Raw genomic sequence first — 17,512 nt, forward strand, 5'->3', positions numbered from 1 at the left:
CCAGTGCCTCGAATCCGCTCGATGGCCTGTTCCTATGTCCCAGACCTGCTGCTTAGCTGTGGATGGGGTTAGGGAAGGCCGGTGCAGAGCAGGAGGGAGGCTCCCGGGAGGCCGCAGGGCAGATGTCTGTGTCCCTGCTGCAGAAGGCAGCGACGCTACGCGGGCGAGGGCCGGGAGGCAGCGCGGGAAGCCTGGGATCGTACGGGAATTGCAGGTGGAAGTGGCCAGGGCCGCCGCTCTCGGCAGGAGGCACCGCTCCGTGCTGCGTGGGGCCGCTCCGCGCTCGAGCAGGTTTTGAGGTGACCTTGACCTGGCATTAAACGCTCCTGAGTGCCAGGCCAGCTCGATCAGTCTGAGCGGGCTGGAGCGCCCGATGAAACGCGTCCTTGTTTCCCCTAAGCTGCTTGCACACACCACAGATGGTGTTTGCAGTGCCCCAGCGCTCACTGCAGGAGGTGCCTGCAGTGGAAAACGCGGCTGACGCCGGCGATCCATCAGAGCGCGGAGCCGGGCCCTGCGGCCGCTGCGCGGAGCGGGGCCAAGCAGCCGGTCCCTGTGTCCCACATGGCACAGAGCGGAGCCGGGCGGCTGGTCCCCATGTCCCTGCACCCGTGCGCTGGGACCGTGTCACACCGAGAGGCGGTGGCTGCTCCCAGGGATGCTCTCAGCAGCCCCCAGCCCCTCCGTCCCCTGTTCCTTGTCCAGCCGCTCGGCTCCTCTTCCCGTCGGTCCGTCAGTCCCCAAGGGTGACGGGAACCTGGTCCCGCCGGGCTTTGAGGGCTGCCGAGGAGATACTGAAAACTCTCCCATGCTGACGACGATGGGAGCTGAGAGCACTCGGTGTTTTGCACAATCTAACCCTTAATCTGTAAGGGGAAAGTCAGAAAATGCCAAACATCCCAAAAATGTGCCCACCTCTCCCCAGTCCCGCAGCGTTATCGCGGAAACGCTCCTGCTGCAGCACCCTCTGGTGGTGCCGGTTCCTCCACGGCCTCGGCTCCGTAACCCGCTCCAACGAGATGCACCGTAACTTGGACCCCCTTCAAGCAAGGAAAATGACTCTTTGAGCCCAAGAAGCCATCACTATGTGAATATGAAAGGGTGAAGGGCCACAGACCCTTGAAGCAGGAGCAGCCTTCGCTGGTGCAGCTTCTTCCCTAGGAGCGAGGGCTGTGATCGGTTATTGCAGAAGTTTCCCATTCTCTGACCTGGTCCTTGTGTGTCTGTCCAGCTCAAAGCTCTTATGTGGGTTTGGAAGAGGTTTTTTGCTGTGGCTGCAGATCAGCTCGTACGGGGCCTAAGGAGCAGAGTGCCCAGGCGCAGAGCACAGGCTGGTCCCGGGCAGGAGCTGCTCCCGGCAGCGCTTTGCAGGGCAGCGGACGGAGTTTCCTCTGCAGCGCACGGGGCCGTTAGCGCGGGGGACACGAGGGACACGGGGGCCTCTCCCAGCCGCTCGTTGTCCAGTCGCTCTCCCGAGCCTGGGCCTGGCTGTGGAAAGGACAAGCCAGCGGTTGCAACCTGGTTATTTCTGGCGCCTTGTTCCAGCGTGAGAGCAGCCGCGGGTGCCCGTTCCCGGGTGCTCTGCTGTTCCTTTTCCCCCTGCCCGATGGAGTTACTTTCTCTTCCTTCCTTTTCAGCTGAACTGTCTCAAGCGCTGAACAGCGGCCCGGGCTCGTCCAAGCCTTCCCCGCCGCTGCCGCCCAAGAGAGGCCTCCAGCCCGGGAGCGGCTCCGAGGCGGCTCCCGCTCCGGAGCGCCCAGCGGCCCCGCACCCGGTGCTGCCGCCCGCGCCCGCCTGCCCCCCGCCGCCGCCGTCGCCGCCGCTGCCCACGCACGTCCCGCCCGAGCCCCCGCGCGTCCCCGCGCCCGGCGCCAGCCCTGCCCTGGACCCTCCGCGCTCCCTGGACCTGCCCAAAGAGACTCCTCCGCCTCCCGGCGACTTCAGGCCCCTGGAAGCGCCGAAGAGGGCGACGGAGCAGGGCTTCGGGGAGCCGCACGCGCTGCCGCGGCTGCCCCAGCTCCCCCTGCACATCCGCATCCAGCAGGCCCTGGCCAGCCCCCTGCCCGTCACGCCGCCCGCCGAGGGCTCGCACCGGGCACACTCGCTGCTCTTCGAGAGCGACGCCCCTGGGGACGACAGCAGCAGCCTGGGCCGCACGCGGTCCCTGCCGGTCACCATCGAGATGCTCAAAGTGTGAGTGCGGCGGCGGCGGCGCTGGGCCCCGTCCCGGGGCTCTCCTTGCTGCCCGCGGCTCTTCTCCGCGCTCTTTGTAGAAACCTCCTTGCCTGTCTGCTCCATCTGTGCGTCAGGCTCTTACGGGGTCAGTGCATCGTCCACACGAGCCCTGGTTCTGGGACTTTGCTGCTGTTAACAGCAAACGTGCTCCCGTGCAAGGGACCAGGAATCCAGACCTGTCTTTAATTGTGCTAAGACAAAACAAGGTCTTGGATTTCATCCATTCATGGCCTGCTAATCCTTTCATTTTTGCAAAACAGAAGTCGCAAAAGGACTGGCTTGTGTTAATAACCTGGTTGAACCTGAAGGTCTCAAACGGGGGTGGCGAGAGGGCTGTTCTGTGCAAAGAGAGATCTAATGATGTGCTGCTTGTTAGTCCAGATGATGAGGAAGAGGAGGATGATGACCAAGAGGAGGAGCAGCAGAGCTCGGGCCCTCGTGTGTATATTGGAGATGTGCCATCCGTCACAGTCATCCCGAAGCTGGTGCCCCAGGTCCTCCCAGAGGAGCACGAGAGTGATGAAGGGATGAGTGACTCTGACTCGGAGGGGCCCATCCTGTACAAGGATGATGAGGATGAGGAAGAAGATGAAAGCCATAACAGTAAGGCCTTGACATTGCAGCTGGCACTTTTTCTTTGCTGAACTTGTGTCTGTACAGAGACCTGGCTCAGAGCTAGCTCCTGTGGGTCTTCAGAGCAGCTGGTTCTTGATTTTGTGATGCACCACGTCCCTTTGTGCTACTTTTGTAAAAGCCAAACCTGTGTCTGAGGCAGACCCTCCTACACGTGCACTTGTGTTGCAAATAAACAGCCTCTGCCATCAGGTCCTTCAGGTGGGAAGGTGCTAGCTGAGCACGTGGGCGTCCCAGAGGAGCTCCAGCTCCTGCCATCGCGAGCAGCTCTCGCTAGCCAGGAGCTCCGTGCTCAGCTGGGAAAGCAGGGCCTGGGGAGCGGGGCGGCAGGCGCGGGGGCCGGTGCTGCCCTGCTCGGGCGCTGCAACTTTCGGACGCGTCCCCATGCCCTTCCTCCCCGCAGGCACGCTGGCCAACAAGGTGAAGAGGAAAGACACGCTAGCCATGAAGCTGGGCAACCCAGCTGCCCCGCACGAGGAGAAGATCGTCTTCCCTCGCAAGAGCAAGGAGGAGTGGAATGAAATTCGGCACCAGATCGGGACCACGCTGATCCGGTAGGAAGAACAAAGGAGGATTTTGTGAGAGCCGTTGGCACGAGCTCAGGTGGACTGGGCAGAGCTCTGGCCTCGTGCGAGCGGCGCTGGAGCGGGACAAGGGCCTGGGCAGCGCCGCTGGGCCAGCCTGTGGAAACAACGGCTCCGTGTTGCCTCCCCGCTCGCCTGTAACGGCTGGAGGTTTTTCCTGGAGCTGAGCAGTAGCCCGGGGCAGGATTCTGTTCCCAGAGCCGAGGGGCACTGGGGGAGCAGAGTCTCCAAGGGCTGCCCGGTGCCTCGTTGCGGCACGCTGCCGCGGTGCAGGGCTGCAGCCCGAGGGCAGGGTGCTGGGTTGAGGGTGGGCGGTTGGAAGCCCAGGCTCTGCTGCCTGTCCCAGCTCCCTGAGCTGCTGGGAAGCCCTGGCAGGACTGACCTTGCTGCTGGGCGAGCGCTGCTCGAGCAGAGCAGGTGAATGAGGAGCGTGCAGAGCTCCAACGCGCTCAAACCAGGTTGTGTTCCTCAACCCCTACCGACCAGCTAGAGCGTAACACTCTTGTGCTGTTCTTCTGCAGGCGACTGAGCCAAAGGCCGACAGCAGAAGAACTGGAGCAGAGGAACATCCTTCAGCGTGAGTAACGCTGCCTTATTGGCCCTAAGTGTTCAAACAAAATAGCTGATACCTTATCTCTGCTTTAACATTTTACTCCAGTTGCTCAAAATAACAGTGATGATGGGTTGTGCTTTGGTTACATCAGTGTAGTAAAGCAGCTCCACTGAATTTCCTAGTGCTTTGTTGCCATCAGAAACCAGCTCTGGGTGAGATCAGGCTTTAGCAGGGCCTGGCTTTGCTTCTGAGTTCAGATAGAGAAGCTAGACAGAGAGTACCAAGAAATATGGTTCAAAGTATCATATAAAAGTACCACCTGTCCTCTGTCTGGCACTTTGGGGGAAAGCATGTGAGTACCAGAGCCTGGTTAAGCATAGCAAGGACTACTGAAGGTGCTCTTGTTTGGGCTGGACTTTGATTTGTGGTGCAGACACTGCTGCATTGCAGTGTATCCTCCAGCAAGGAGGGGTTCTTCGTGCAGTGCGTGGTGTTTCTCTTGGCCATGCCCTGCCCTGTCAAAGATTTAAACAAACAGTTTGACGAAAGGGAAATGTTAGTTCAGGAAGTTTCCATTTAAAATATTTATCTGTGCTGCTGTTCTCTTTAAACTACTACTATAATGGCTTTGGGAGGAGCATTTTGAAAAGCTCGTTCTCAATTTGCAAAGTGGCTTGGATATATTTTGACAATATGACCATTAATCTTTAACACACCTAGGTCTGGAGAGAATGACTCATTCAGGTGGTGCTAAGGCCCATATTGCCATTCAGTGGGGTGTTCAGCGAGCATGGGTATCAAGTTAGTGTTCTTTGCCTACAAATAAGTGCAGCCATCCCAAATGGAACTTTCAGATGTTTAGATAGCTTGCTACAGCTGCTGCTTTTCCTCTAGCCAAATCTAGAAAGTGCTTTTCAAAATCTGTGATGCTTAAAGGAAAAAATATTTTTCCCTTGGCAGCAAAAAATGAAGCTGACCGTCAAGCTGAGAAGCGAGAGATCAAACGCAGACTCACCAGGAAGGTACTGTGGCTTTCATGCTGTGATTGCCATCTGGCAGGGCAGCTGGGGACGATGGTGACCACGAGCACACTGCAGGTTCCTTGCTGTGGCTGAAGTCACGGGGCTATTACGTAATTGTCCCTAGTGCCCTCCGTGCCTTTGGAACCTGGTCCGCCCGCGCCGGCGAGATGCTGCAGCCCTGCTGGGCACCGGCAGATCGGAGCTGGCATCGGGCAGAACAAGCCGTATGAGAACTGGATTTGTCACCTGCCACTAGAAAAGCTGTTAATGCTGGCCTGGCTGTAGTAATGCAAGAGCAGAGCACTAAAATGGCCATGACTTCCACCTGAGGCTCACCAAAATCCATTTCTAAAATATCAGCAGTTATTTTGAAGCTGAGAAGAGCAACAGGGGTGCTTAGCTACCAAGTCCAAGTTACCTGTTGGATGTTTAATCCTGGCTGTACAAGTCTGGCATTAAAGCTATACCAAATGTTGTGTAAATGGCTTGAAACTGAGGTACCCTCTGCTCTAGTGTGTTGATCCCACTTATGTCAGCCTCAGTGGAGAGAAGCTGACTTTGGTCTTGTGCGTTGGAGCCGGCTCGCTCGTGGCTGGGGAGCATTTCCAAGGGCCCGCGGATGGGACGCGAGAGCGTTGCCGCTGCTGGAGCAGCAAAGGGGCTGCCCTGGCTCCGGAGCAGCAGGACCTGCCCTTGCCGGGGCACCGGGAGATCCTTCGGCAACATCCTCTTCCTCTGGATTGTGGCCATGGCCATGCCCTAGCGCAGCCTCGGGATCCAAAGGACTGCAAGAGGATTTGCTTCCTTGCAGACTGTTTCATGAGCAGCACCTAGTGGTGCCTGTGACTCGGGTCCAGGGAGGGAACTGGCCTTTGTTTCGCTTGGGGCGCTCAGTCCTGAGCGCTTCACGGACAAGGTGCAAACTCACCCGTGTCCTCTCTTGTGTCCAGCTTAGCCAAAGGCCTACAGTGGCAGAGCTGCAGGCCAGGAAGATCCTGAGGTTTAATGAATATGTGGAAGTAACAGATGCTCAAGACTATGACCGGAGAGCAGATAAGCCATGGACAAAGCTAACACCAGCGGACAAGGTAACCAGCAGTGCTCTGTCACCAGCTCTGTGCTGGAGAGCTAGACCGGGGGGTTCTTCCATGCCAAAAAAAGGCTATGGGCAAAGGAGCCTTGCTCTGCTCCTCTTGCTTCACCTCCTTCCCTTGGCTGTGCCACCAGCAAGCAGCAGCAGGTCCCATCACCCACATGCACTGTACCCAGCCCTGCTTCCCTGCACTGCAGCACAGAGCCTGAAAGGACCTTGTCCACACTCAGATGCAGCCTCTGCCTCGGCGCCCAAGGGACACGGGAGCACGAGGCCTGGGTCCGGTCAGAGCAGGGCCGGTGGCCACAGGCTGCGGCACGGAGGATGCCCTGTTGTTAGCCCAGGGCAGCGCTGGCCCCAGCCGCCTGCCCGGCCGCCGTGCAGAGGAGGGAGTGGATTAAACTCGGTCTAGTCCGGGAACATGGGGAGGCTGCTGCAATCCAGGAGCTCCTTCACCTGAAGGACCTGAGGGACTTGTCAAAACTGCCCTCACCCTTCGCTGCGGCAAGGTGGTGTGATCAGCCCCGAGCAGGTTTGGATGCACAGCCCCTTCTTGCCCCACCTGAGCTCACCTGCGGGAAAGAGAGAGGGTAATTGGCCTGAGTTGGAGATAACAAGCTCTCTGCTTCGTGCAGGCTGCCATCCGGAAGGAATTGAATGAATTCAAGAGCTGTGAAATGGAAGTCCACGAGGACAGCAAGCAGTTCACACGGTGAGCACACATCACCTGCTCCCTGGACACACAAATGCTCAGATTTCCTGCTGGTCTTGTTGGGAGATTTGTGTCACCGGCGTAGTGCTCAGAAAAATGAGCGGCACAATAGCTGCAGATTTAATGTCCACTCCACCTTGGGTGGTCCTGGGTGACCTCGTGTGAAGTGCTAATGGTTCTTCCCTAAAGAGGGCCCTGAAACTCTAATCTCAGAGGTGACTAGTGACTGATTTGAGGTGTATATGAAACCAGTATCTCTTTGTAGCTGGCATGTGCTGTTCTGGGCCTAGAGACATGCAGCAGAATCCACAGCCTTTGGTGTTTTGCTTCCCCTCAGCTTTGCCACCTGTGTTACGCTGCTCTTTGTGGAATGTCCTGAGGTCTATAGCAGATGGCAGGTATCACGAAACACCTTGGTAGTTAGCTCTGGTATATCCACAAAGGAACTAGTGGATCATAGCCCAAATTCTTCTTCTTTTTCCTGTAAGAGTTGCCCTTTTTTGGCTAAGATGAGTGTATTTGCAGATGAGAAAAGCTTTCTGCGATGGGGTGGAATCCTATTATGTTGACAGCTTAACTGAGCACTGAGAGTTCGGGTGTTCTAGTCACTCATTTGGGCCATCTGTGATGCTTTAGTAACCACTTACCCCCAGTTCCAAGGATGACACTTTCTCACTGGCCTTTCAGGTACCACCGACCATAATCTTCCAAGAGGGAGCAAGAGACTCGAGAGGACTCCAAGTTCTCCGTGCCCATCTCCCGGCAATTCAGCGAGGGTGAACCTCGACTCTTCCAAGATTTGCCTTCAAATCATACCTAGAAAAGGGCTCTCGGCGGGGGAAGGGGAAATCCCGTCTGAATGTAGCATTTCACTGGAACAGCCACATCTCGCGTGCCATCGGGCTGGAACGGAACACTATACCTCGCCCGGCGCCGCATCGCGCCCCTCCGGCACCCAGCACCCTGCGGGGACCGCGCGTGGGGCAAACGGGGCCTTCCCGTCCCCCGCGCCCCTCCTCAACCGTGCCAGGCCCCGTGCCCAGCTGCACCTACCCCTTAGGACTGGAAACTTGCTGATTTTCCTCCTCCTGACCAAGGGGAGGAAAGAAACCCGGCAGCTCTGGTGTTGGAGAGCTGAGGAACGGAGAAGCAGATGTGCCAGGAAGCACGTGTGTATATTAGCTGTGTACAGAAACCCTGCACAGATGCTGACCTGGCGGACAACTGACATGGGACTTGATTTTGTGGGGTTTTTTTTTTTTTTTTTGGGGTTTTGCTTGCGTCTCCATAATGTACTTAATGTCCTGAATCACTACTGACCAATGGTTTGTTGTCCTGGAAGGGAATTGTATAGATATTAACATATGCTGCATCTTTTGTTTAAAAAAAAAAAAAAGGCAAAAAAACAAAACCACGACACACCTTTTTAAATGTGTAAAACATTCCCTCCCCTTCCCTCTCACTTGCTCTGATGTTAACGGATCTTGTCTTGAGATACTTAGGCTTGTTTAACAAATTACAGAACCAGGAAATGACTGTTGCCTTTTGAAAACTTTTCTAATTTGGGGAAGCTGTGATAGTAGGCAATTCTTTTTATTGTGGCTTCCACAGTGATGTTTTTTTACTCACAAATCAGGGTGAAACTTGCCTTTTTTATTTTAATTATAGCAAAACCTACTGGAAACTTGATAACTTCACTGTGTGGGTGGAAAGCTGGGAAGGGGGGAGAAAGAGGGTTAATAAGTGACCTTAAAGCAGCTGCTCTCTCTGTGCGGGGAATGAGGGTGTCTGGGCTCGCGCAGTGTTCGGGGTTGTTCATGGTGCCATGAGGGGCTGCCCCGGCCCCCGCCGTGTGCCAAGACCTGCCGGGCTGCGGCCGGCACCCCCGAGCCTCCCGGGTGGCCCCAGAGGACCCCGCGGTGGCCTCGTCCCCGGGCCGCCCCCCGCTGGAGCAGGCCGAGGCTGCCTTCCCCCTCGCCGCTTTCCCCCGTACGATAATGGCTGTAGACTAAACCCCTGTGTTGTTTATCTGTCTCCTCAGCAGCAGAGTTTAATTATGGAATAAAAGTATTTTAGGATTTTTTTTACACTTGAGTTTTATGAGTGTGTTTTGTGATGGGGGAATGGCTGTTTCAAAGGGACTTTCTGCGGGAGGAAGGAGAAGGCTGGAGCTGCTGCTGCGCTGGCGGCCGCTTTTGGGGGGAAACACAAAAAAAACGGGGGTTTTAGTGGGGGCGCGAGTTCCCCACTGCGCATGCGCCCGCCCCCAGCCGCGTGCGTGGGGGGGCTCCCCCCGCGCCCCCGCACTGCGCACGCGCCGGGCGCGCTGCCCAATCAGACGCCACAGCGGCACAGGCCCTGCCCGCCGCTGCCAGCGGCGCATGCGCAGCGCCTAGCCCCGCCCTCCCGCTCTATAAATTGCGGCGCGCGGGGCCCCTCTGTCTCTTTCGCTGCCGAGCGGCGGCCGCGCAGGTCGGTGGGGCCTGGGTGGCTGCGGCGGGGCCGCGTGGCGGCCCCTTCCTCCCCGGGGTGGTCGGCGGGAGCCCGACGTGGATATCCGGAGAAGTAGCTCTCTCCCGGCTCTGTCCGTGTGGCGCAGGGGAGCGTAGGCCTTCGGGCTCATGACGTATATTCCCTTTCCACAACGTCGGAGAACAAGCTGGGCCTCGCGTCTGCAGCCTGCATATTCCTACTGCCTCTCCGAGCCCTCGGGCAGTGACGGAGGGGATAAACCATGCAGGAAACAGGCGCTCTTGAGCTTCGGGGCGGCCCTTGTGTGGCCTGTGGCATCGCTTTGCAAGAAACGAGGTCTAATTTGCGCGCGATTGCTTAAAACCCTCTTTCTTTATTTCATAGGCTGCTTTGGAGTGAGCGGGACACGCTTGCAAGGTAAGTTTTGTTTTTTTAAAGCTTGCATTACATTCTTTTAACTGGCTTCGATAAACTGAGTTGGAATTAACAGTTTGTAGTAATTGAATGTCAGTGCAAAGTTTGTAGGTGTTGTTTAAGAGCCAAAGCTTAGCTTGGAGATTTTCCTACTTCGGAGTTAATGCAGAATTTAGGTGGTTTGGGGTAAGAAGCTAATTCCTGAATCTTCTAGGAATGAAAACAGAAAAAAAAACAACACGTTTCTTTTTAGGTAGGATTGAATGGTATTTATGGGTTTAGTGAGCTCAAGGCCTCACTTGTTCCAAAACACATTTGAACCCCAAGAGGAACAAAGCGAGTCCTCTGTACCCAATCACTTCTTGGGTGATTTAGCTCACCCTGGGATGCTCTATTGTTTTTGTAACAAACTGTTTCAAGGAAGAGCCGCATGCATTGCCCCTGCTCTCGTGTCAATGACTTCCCCAGCAGGCTCCCACGTGCTCTGGATGGGTCGTTGGGATTACACAGCAGGGAGCCACGTGCTGCCTTTGTTAAGGCTGGGAACACGTGGCTCTCCTGTGATCAATACCTGAAACTTCTATCTGTTAATGATTTATTTAATGGATGGGCAAAATTGCTTGTTAACAGAACATAAAGTCCCTTGAAAAAGTATTGTAGCACCTTGCTGATGGAAAAAGAGTGCTCTCTGGCAGATAATAGCACCAAAAACCTGCGACTTCCAAGGAAATAAGGTTTTGGTTTGTTTTGGTTAATGTTGCAGGGTGGTGACTGCTTGTGATGAACAGCAGAAAATAACCTGCCTGCCCCATGGGATGGTGAGTATGTCCAGAGCACCAGTACCAACCAGCAAAAAAAGAAAGCAGTTAAAGTCCAGTTTGTGCAAGATGTTGAACGGAAGTGAGTCTGCAGACATCGGAATGGAGCTGGAGAAATGGGGCAAGTCTTCAGGAATCTTCCTGGTTCTGGTGATCTGGATTGCTTAGTGCTGGGAAAGAGGGTGGAGGAGTGGGAGCATGGTGTGAAAGGTGTGAATGTCTGTTCAGGAAGTTAGGAATTAACTTCCATGAATGGCCATGGATGCTTGTGATGCTGTGACCAACAAATAAAGAAGTAACTTTGAAATGGTGTGTGGTTCTTTTCTCTTGCACGATGGACCGTTAGTTCATTCCCTGCAGTTTCTCAGGACAGAACTTAAGGGTTTCAGGGCATCATGTGCTTGGGTTGCTCTGCTCTGGAGGAGTCTGCCCTCGCTTCCAGTGACTGGAATGGCCACAGGGCCTGTGCAGTCCTGTATGGAGCCTGGGGGAGGCTGCTTGGGGCCTGCAGGGCTTGCCTGGGTCTGTGGGGCCTATAGGGACTGCCAAGGCTTGCAGGGAGCCTGGGGAAGGACGTGTGGGGTGGGTGGGCTCTGCCCCAGCTCCTGGGGAGGGTCTGCCTGGGTCCCTACCCCAACCGCAGGGGCCTGAAGGGTCTGTCCGGGTGTGTAGGAAGTCCCTGGGTGTCAGTGTGGGGCTCATTCGGGCCTGTGCAGAGGCTGTGGGAGGCAGTGCGGTGCTTGCAGGGCCCACCTGGCCCCATGTACTGCCCCCCAGAAGCTTCACGGGGCCCATAAAGCCCTTTTAGGTCTGCGATGCTCTGGGTTGGGAGCCCAGGGAGGTCCACGTGGGCCTGGTGGCTGTGCAGGCTGGTAGCGGGGTGTCAGAGGGCTGCATGGGGCTCATAGTGCTTGCCTGGGCCCATATGGAGCCAGGGAGGCCCGCACGATGCCCATAGATCCCACGCCAGCCCACGTGGAGACCCACAGGGCTGCACAGGGCCTGCAGAGTCAGCCCAAGCTTTTAGGGGCCCACAGAGGTCCGTGTGTGTCCTGTACAGCCCGCCCATGTGCATATGGGGCCTGCAGAGGGCCACGCTGGGCCCATAGAGCCTGCCTGACCCCACATGGAGCCTGCCAGAAGTCTCAAGGGGCCGGTAAAGCCCACCTGGGCCCATACAGAGCTCGCGGGGGTCTCCGCAGGGCCTGCAGGGCTTGAGCAGGCCCATACGTAGCCTGTGGAGACCTGTGCAGGGACTATAGATCCCACCTGGGCCTGGGCAGTGAGAGCAGTGGGGCATGCGGGGCTCGCAGGGCTCACCTGAGCCCGTATGGAACCCGTGGCAGCCCGCGTGGGACCTGGAGAGCCTGTTTGGGCTTGTCCACAGCCCGTGGGAGGCTGAGCAGGGCCCATAGAGCCCGGGCGGACACATGCAGTGCATGTAGAGGCCGGTGTGCGGCTGTAAGGCTTGTGTGGGCCCATATGCAACCGCATGGGTCCTGTAGGGCCCGTATAGGCCAATACGGAGCCTGCGGAGGGCTGCACGGAGACTGTAGGGCCTGCCTGGGCTAGAAGAGATCCTGTGGAGGTCCGTGCACGGCCTGTAAGGCCAGACCGGGCCGGTGCAGGACACACAAAGAACCGCACAGAACATGTAGAGGCTGCTAAGGCTGGTGTGGAGGCCGCAAAGGGCCCTGCAGGACCCGTAAGGCCCAGCCCAGCCAGTACGGAGCCTGCGGGGGTTTGTGCGGTGTCTGTAGAGCCCGTTCTGGGCCCACAGCGGGTCGTGCAGGACCCGCGGGTCTCGCCTGGGCCCGTACAGTGGCCACAGGAGGCCCCTTGGAGCCTGTAGGGCACATCTGGGCCGCTACGGGGCACGCAGAGGCCTGTCCGGGAGCCGCAGAGCTCACCTGGGCTCGTACGGGGTACTCAGAGGTCTATGCGATGCCCGTAGGGCCCACCCGGGTCTGTATGGGACACGAGGAGGCTGGTGTCGGTCCCGCAGGGCCCACGCGGACCCGTTTGGTGCCCGCAGGGGGCCGTGGGGAGCCCATAGCGCCCACGCGGGCCCCTAGGGAGGCCGTGGAGGTCCGTGAAGGGTCCATAGGGCCCTCACAGGCCTGTACAGAGGCCACCGAGCTCTGCGTGGAGGCTGTGGAGCTGTCCAGGGCCAGTACGGTGCCCGCAGTGGGTTGTGTGGGGCCCACAGGGCTGGTCTGGGCCCGTATGGAACCCGCAGAGGAGATGTAGAGCCCGTGCAGTCCTGTATGGAGGCCATGAAGGGCTGCACAGGGTCCATAGGGCCCGCCCTGGCCAGTGTGGAGCCCACAGAGGTCCACGTGGAGTCTGTAGAGCCCATCCAGGCCCATATGGGGCCTGCAGGCGGTCATGAAGGACCCATGTGGCTCGCCGGGCCTGTATGGATGCCAAGAAGGGCCACAGGGGGTCCATAAGGCCCTTTCAGGCTGTACGGAGCCCGTGGAGGGTCATGAGGTGCCCATAGAGCACATGTGGGCCAGTACGCAGCCTTCGGAGGGCTGCACGGGCTCTGTAGGGCCCTCCCAGGCATGTTCAAATGCCGTGAAGGGCCACAGGGGACTCATAGGGCCCACCCTGGCCAGCACGGAGCCTGCCGAGGTCCGTACAGGGTCTGTAGAGCCTGCCCAGGCCCATAGCAGGGCATGTGGGACCTGTGGGGCTCACCTGGGCCCATATGGAGGCCACAGGTGGACGCGTGGGGCCCGTAGGGCACCTCCCAGGCTTATGCAGGGTCTACGGAGCGTCACGCGGGGCCCGCAGAGCCCACACAGGCTTGTATGGAGCCCGCAGGCTTGTATGGAGCCCGTCATGGGGATCTGTAGAGCCCGCACAGGCATGTCCAGTGTGTTCAGAGGCCCACACGGGGCTGTAGACCTGGCCCAGGCTCATCCAGGGCCCAAAGGGGGCCACGTGGGTCCTGTAGGGCCCGTCTGGATCTGTACGGAGCCTGTAGAGCTCCATGCACGGCCCGTAAGGTCTGATCGGGCCGGTGCAGGACACACAGAGGCCCGCACAGGAGCTGTAGAGGCCGCCAAGGCTGGTGTGGAGGCTGCGAAGGGCCCTGTGGGACCCGTAGGGCCTGGCCCAGCCAGTACGGAGCCTGCAGGGGTTTGTGCGGTGTCTGTAGAGCCCGTTCTGGGCTCACAGTGGGTCGCGCAGGACCCGCGGGTCTCGCCTGGGCCCGTACAGTGGCCACAGGAGGCCCCTTGGAGCCTGTAGAGCACACCTGGGCCGCTACGGGGCACGCAGAGGCCTGCCCGGGAGCCGCAGAGCTCACCTGGGCTCGTACGGGGTACTCAGAGGTCTATGCGATGCCCGTAGGGCCCGCTCTGGCCTGTATGGGACACGAGGAGGCTGGTGTCGGTCCCGCAGGGCCCACGCAGACCCGTTTGGTGCCCGCAGGGGGCCGTGGGGAGCCCATAGCGCCCACGCGGGCCCCTAGGGAGGCCGTGGAGGTCCGTGAAGGGTCCATAGGGCCCTCACAGGCCTGTACAGAGGCTGCAAAGGGCCACATGGGGCTCGTAGGGCCTGTGGAAATCCACAAGGGCCCCATAGAGCCTGTGTGGGCCAGTGTGCAGCCCTAGGAGGGCCTCACGGGGCCTGTAGGGCTCCCCTGGGCCCGTACAGAGTCCTCCAGAAGTCTCGCGGGCCCTGTGAAGGCCACCCGGGTCCATGTGGAGCTCGTGGAGGTCTCGGCAGGTTCCCTAGGTCTCACCCAGCCCTGTACAGAGGCCACCGAGCTCTGCGTGGGGGCGGTGGAGCTGTCCAGGGCCAGTACGGTGCCCGCAGTGGGTTGTGTGGGGCCCACAGGGCTGGTCTGGGCTCGTATGGAACCCGCAGAGGGGATGTAGAGCCCGTGCAGGCCTGTATGGAGGCCATGAAGGGCTGCACAGTGTCCATAGGACCTGGCCTGGCCAGTGTGAAGCCCACAGAAGTCCACGTGGAGTCTATAGAGCCCACCCAGGCCCATATGGGGCCACAGGGAACTCGTAGGGCCCACCCTGGCTAGCACGGAGCCTGCCGAGGTCTGTGCAGGGTCTGTAGAGCCCGCCCAGGCCCATAGTGGGGCGTTTGGGGCTCACCTGGGCCCGTACGGAGGCCACACATGGACGCATGGGGCCCGTAGGGCACCCCAGGCTTATACAGGGTCTGTGGAGGGTCACGCGGGGCCCTCAGAGCCCACGCAGGCTTGTATGGAGCCCGCAGAAGGCCATGGGGCCTGTAGAGCCCGCACAGGCACGTCCAGTGTGTTCGGAGGCCCACACGGGGCTGTAGACCTGACCCGGGCTCATCCAGGGCCCAAAGAGGGCCACGTGGGTCCTGTAGGGCCCGTCTGGATCTGTATGGAGCCTGTGGAGCTCCGTGCACAGCCCGTAAGGCCTGCCCGGGCCGGTGCAGGACACACAGAGGCCCGCACAGGACCTGTAGAGTCCGCCAAGGCTGCTGTGGAGGACGCGAAGGGCCCTGCAGGACCCGTAAGGCCCGGCCCAGCCAGTACGGAGCCTGCGGGGGTTTGTGCGGTGTCTGTAGAGCCCGTTCTGGGCTCACAGTGGGTCGTGCAGGACCCGCGGGTCTCGCCTGGGCCTGTACAGTGGCCACAGGAGGCCCCTTGGAGCCTGTAGGGCACACCTGGGCCGCTACGGGGCACGCAGAGGCCTGCCCGGGAACCGTAGAGCTCACCTGAGCTTGTACAGGGAACTCAGAGGTCTATGCGATGACCGTAGGGCCCAAAGGGCCTGTATGGGACACGAGGAGGCTGGTGCTGGTCCAGCAGGGCCCGCGCAGACCCGTTTGGAGCCCACGGCCGGGGCGGGGGGGGCTGTGCGGAGCCCATAGCACCCATGCGGGCCCCTAGGGAAGCTGTGGAGGTCCGTGAAGGGTCCATAGGGCCCTCACAGGCCTGTACAGAGGCTGCAAAGGGCCATATGGGGCGCGTTGGGCCCGTGGAAATCCACAAGGGCCCCATAGAGCCCGTGTGGGCCAGTGCGCAGCCCTAGGAGGGCCTCACAGGGCCTGTAGGGCTCCCCTGGGCCTGTACAGAGTCCTCCAGAAGCCTCGCGGGCCCTGTGAAGGCCACCTGGGTCCATGTGGAGCTCGTGGAGGTCTCAGCAGGGTCCCTAGGGCTCACCCAGCCCTGTACAGAGGCCACCGAGCTCTGCGTGGGGGCGGTGGAGCTGTCCAGGGCCGGTACATTGCCCGCAGCGGGTTGTACAGGGCCCATAGGGCTGGTCTGGGCCCGTATGGAACCCGCAGAGGGGATGTAGGGCCCGTGCAGGCCTGTATGGAGGCCATGAAGGGCTGCACAGGGTCCATAGGACCTGACCTGGCCAGTGTGAAGCCCACAGAAGTCCACGTGGAGTCTATAGAGCCCACCCAGGCCCTTAAGGGGCCTGCAGGCGGTCATGAAGGACCCGTGGGGCGCTCCCGGCCCGTACGTAGGCCATGAAGGGCTGCACAGGGTCCGTAAGGAGCTTTCAGGCTGTACAGAGCCCGTGGGGGTCTATGAGGGGCCCGTAGAGCCCATGTGGGCCAGTACACAGCCCTCGGTGGGCTGCACAGGCTCTGTAGGGCCCTCCCAGGCACGTTCAAATGCCACAAAGGGCCACAGGGAACTCGTAGGGCCCGCCCTGGCCAGCACGGAGCCTCCGGAGGTCTGTGCAGGGTCTGTAGAGCCCGCCCAGGCCCATAGCAGGGCGTTTGGGGCTCACCTGGGCCCGTACGGAGGTCACACATGGACGCATGGGGCCCGTAGGGCACCCCAGGCTTATAGAGGGTCTGTGGAGAGTCACATGGAGCCTGCAGAGCCCACCCAGGCTTGTATGGAGCCCGCAGAAGGCCATGGGGGCTGTAGAGCCCACACAGGCACGTCCAGTGTGTTCGGAGGCCCACACGGGGCTGTAGACCTGACCTGGACTCATCCAGGGCCCAAAGGGGGCCACGCGGGTCCTGTAGGGCCCGTCTGGATCTGTACGGAGCCTGCGGAGGTCCGTGCACGGCCTGCAAGGCCTGACCGGGCCGGTACAGGACACACAGAGGCCCGCACAGGAGCTGTAGAGGCCGCCAAGGCTGGTGTGGAGGCCGCAAAGGGCCCTGCAGGACCCGTAAGGCCCGGCTTAGCCAGTTCGGAGCCTGCGGAGGTTTGTGCGGTGTCTGTAGAGCCCGTTCTGGGACCGCAGCTGGTCGTGCAGAACCCGCAGGGCTCGCCTGGGCCTGTACAGTGGCCACAGGAGGCCACTTGGAGGCTGTAGGGCACACCTGGGCCGGTACGGGGCACACAGAGGGTCCGTAGATCCTGACTGTGCAGGTGCGGGGCCTGAGGAGGGCCACACAGGGCCTGTAGAGTCCGCCTGGACCACTAGGGAGCCTCTCAGAAGCCTCACGGGTCCCAAAGAGCCCACCCAGCCCCTATGGAGCTCTCAAAGGTGCGCGCAGGCCCCACAGGTCCCAGCGGCGCCCATATGGAGGCTGTGGAGGTCCACGCGGGGTCTATAGAGGCTGCCCAGGCCCATATGGGGCCTGCAGTACATCACAGGGGGCCTGTAGGGCTCACCTGGGCCTGTACGGCACCTGCAGAGGGCCGCACATGGCCCATATGGTTCGCCCAGGCCCGTATGGAGCCCACAGAGGGATGCTTGGGACCCATAGCACCCGCCCTGGTCACTGCGGGGCACGCAGGGGCCACGTGGGGCCCATAGACCCTGCCCCAGGCCCATACTGGGCCAGCCGGGGGCCTCGCAGGGCCTGTAGGGCTCGCCCGGGTCTCCATAGACCCTGCAGGAGGCTGCGCGGGGCCGTATGGCCCGGCGTGGAGCTTGGCACCGGGACCCCAGCGCGCCTGACCGCCACTGCGTGTCCCCCGCCGTCCCCGCGCTCTGCCGTCCCGCTGCGGCGCCCGCAGGACCCTGAGCACCAGCCGCCGAGCACAGACTTTATTGCG

General features: G+C 60.0%; 1 protein-coding gene and 1 non-coding gene across 2 annotated transcripts in view; both read left to right on the forward strand.

Annotated features, from left to right (window-relative positions):
• PHACTR4 (phosphatase and actin regulator 4) overlaps nt 1–7,758 on the forward strand; it is a 37,732-nt gene extending 29,974 nt beyond the window's left edge. The window contains exons 7-14 of the mRNA XM_088531050.1: nt 1,638–2,193; nt 2,612–2,838; nt 3,272–3,422; nt 3,974–4,029; nt 4,966–5,027; nt 5,978–6,115; nt 6,756–6,832; nt 7,520–7,758. Coding sequence (XP_088387176.1) covers nt 1,638–2,193; nt 2,612–2,838; nt 3,272–3,422; nt 3,974–4,029; nt 4,966–5,027; nt 5,978–6,115; nt 6,756–6,832; nt 7,520–7,535 — 1,283 coding nt within the window. The 3' untranslated portion in view covers nt 7,536–7,758. The remainder of the gene's footprint in view (nt 1–1,637; nt 2,194–2,611; nt 2,839–3,271; nt 3,423–3,973; nt 4,030–4,965; nt 5,028–5,977; nt 6,116–6,755; nt 6,833–7,519) is intronic.
• Nucleotides 7,759–9,376: 1,618 nt separating this feature from the next.
• On the forward strand, nt 9,377–9,581 carry LOC148593393 (small nucleolar RNA SNORA73 family). Its single transcript, XR_015913727.1, has one exon. It is a non-coding gene; the product is annotated as a small nucleolar RNA SNORA73 family (small nucleolar RNA).
• Nucleotides 9,582–17,512: the final 7,931 nt, after the last annotated feature.

The sequence above is a fragment of the Tinamus guttatus genome, unplaced genomic scaffold (genome assembly GCF_059628265.1).
Source record: "Tinamus guttatus ecotype Peru unplaced genomic scaffold, ASM5962826v1 Tinamus_guttatus_pri_ptg000397l, whole genome shotgun sequence".
Lineage (NCBI taxonomy): Eukaryota > Metazoa > Chordata > Aves > Tinamiformes > Tinamidae > Tinamus > Tinamus guttatus.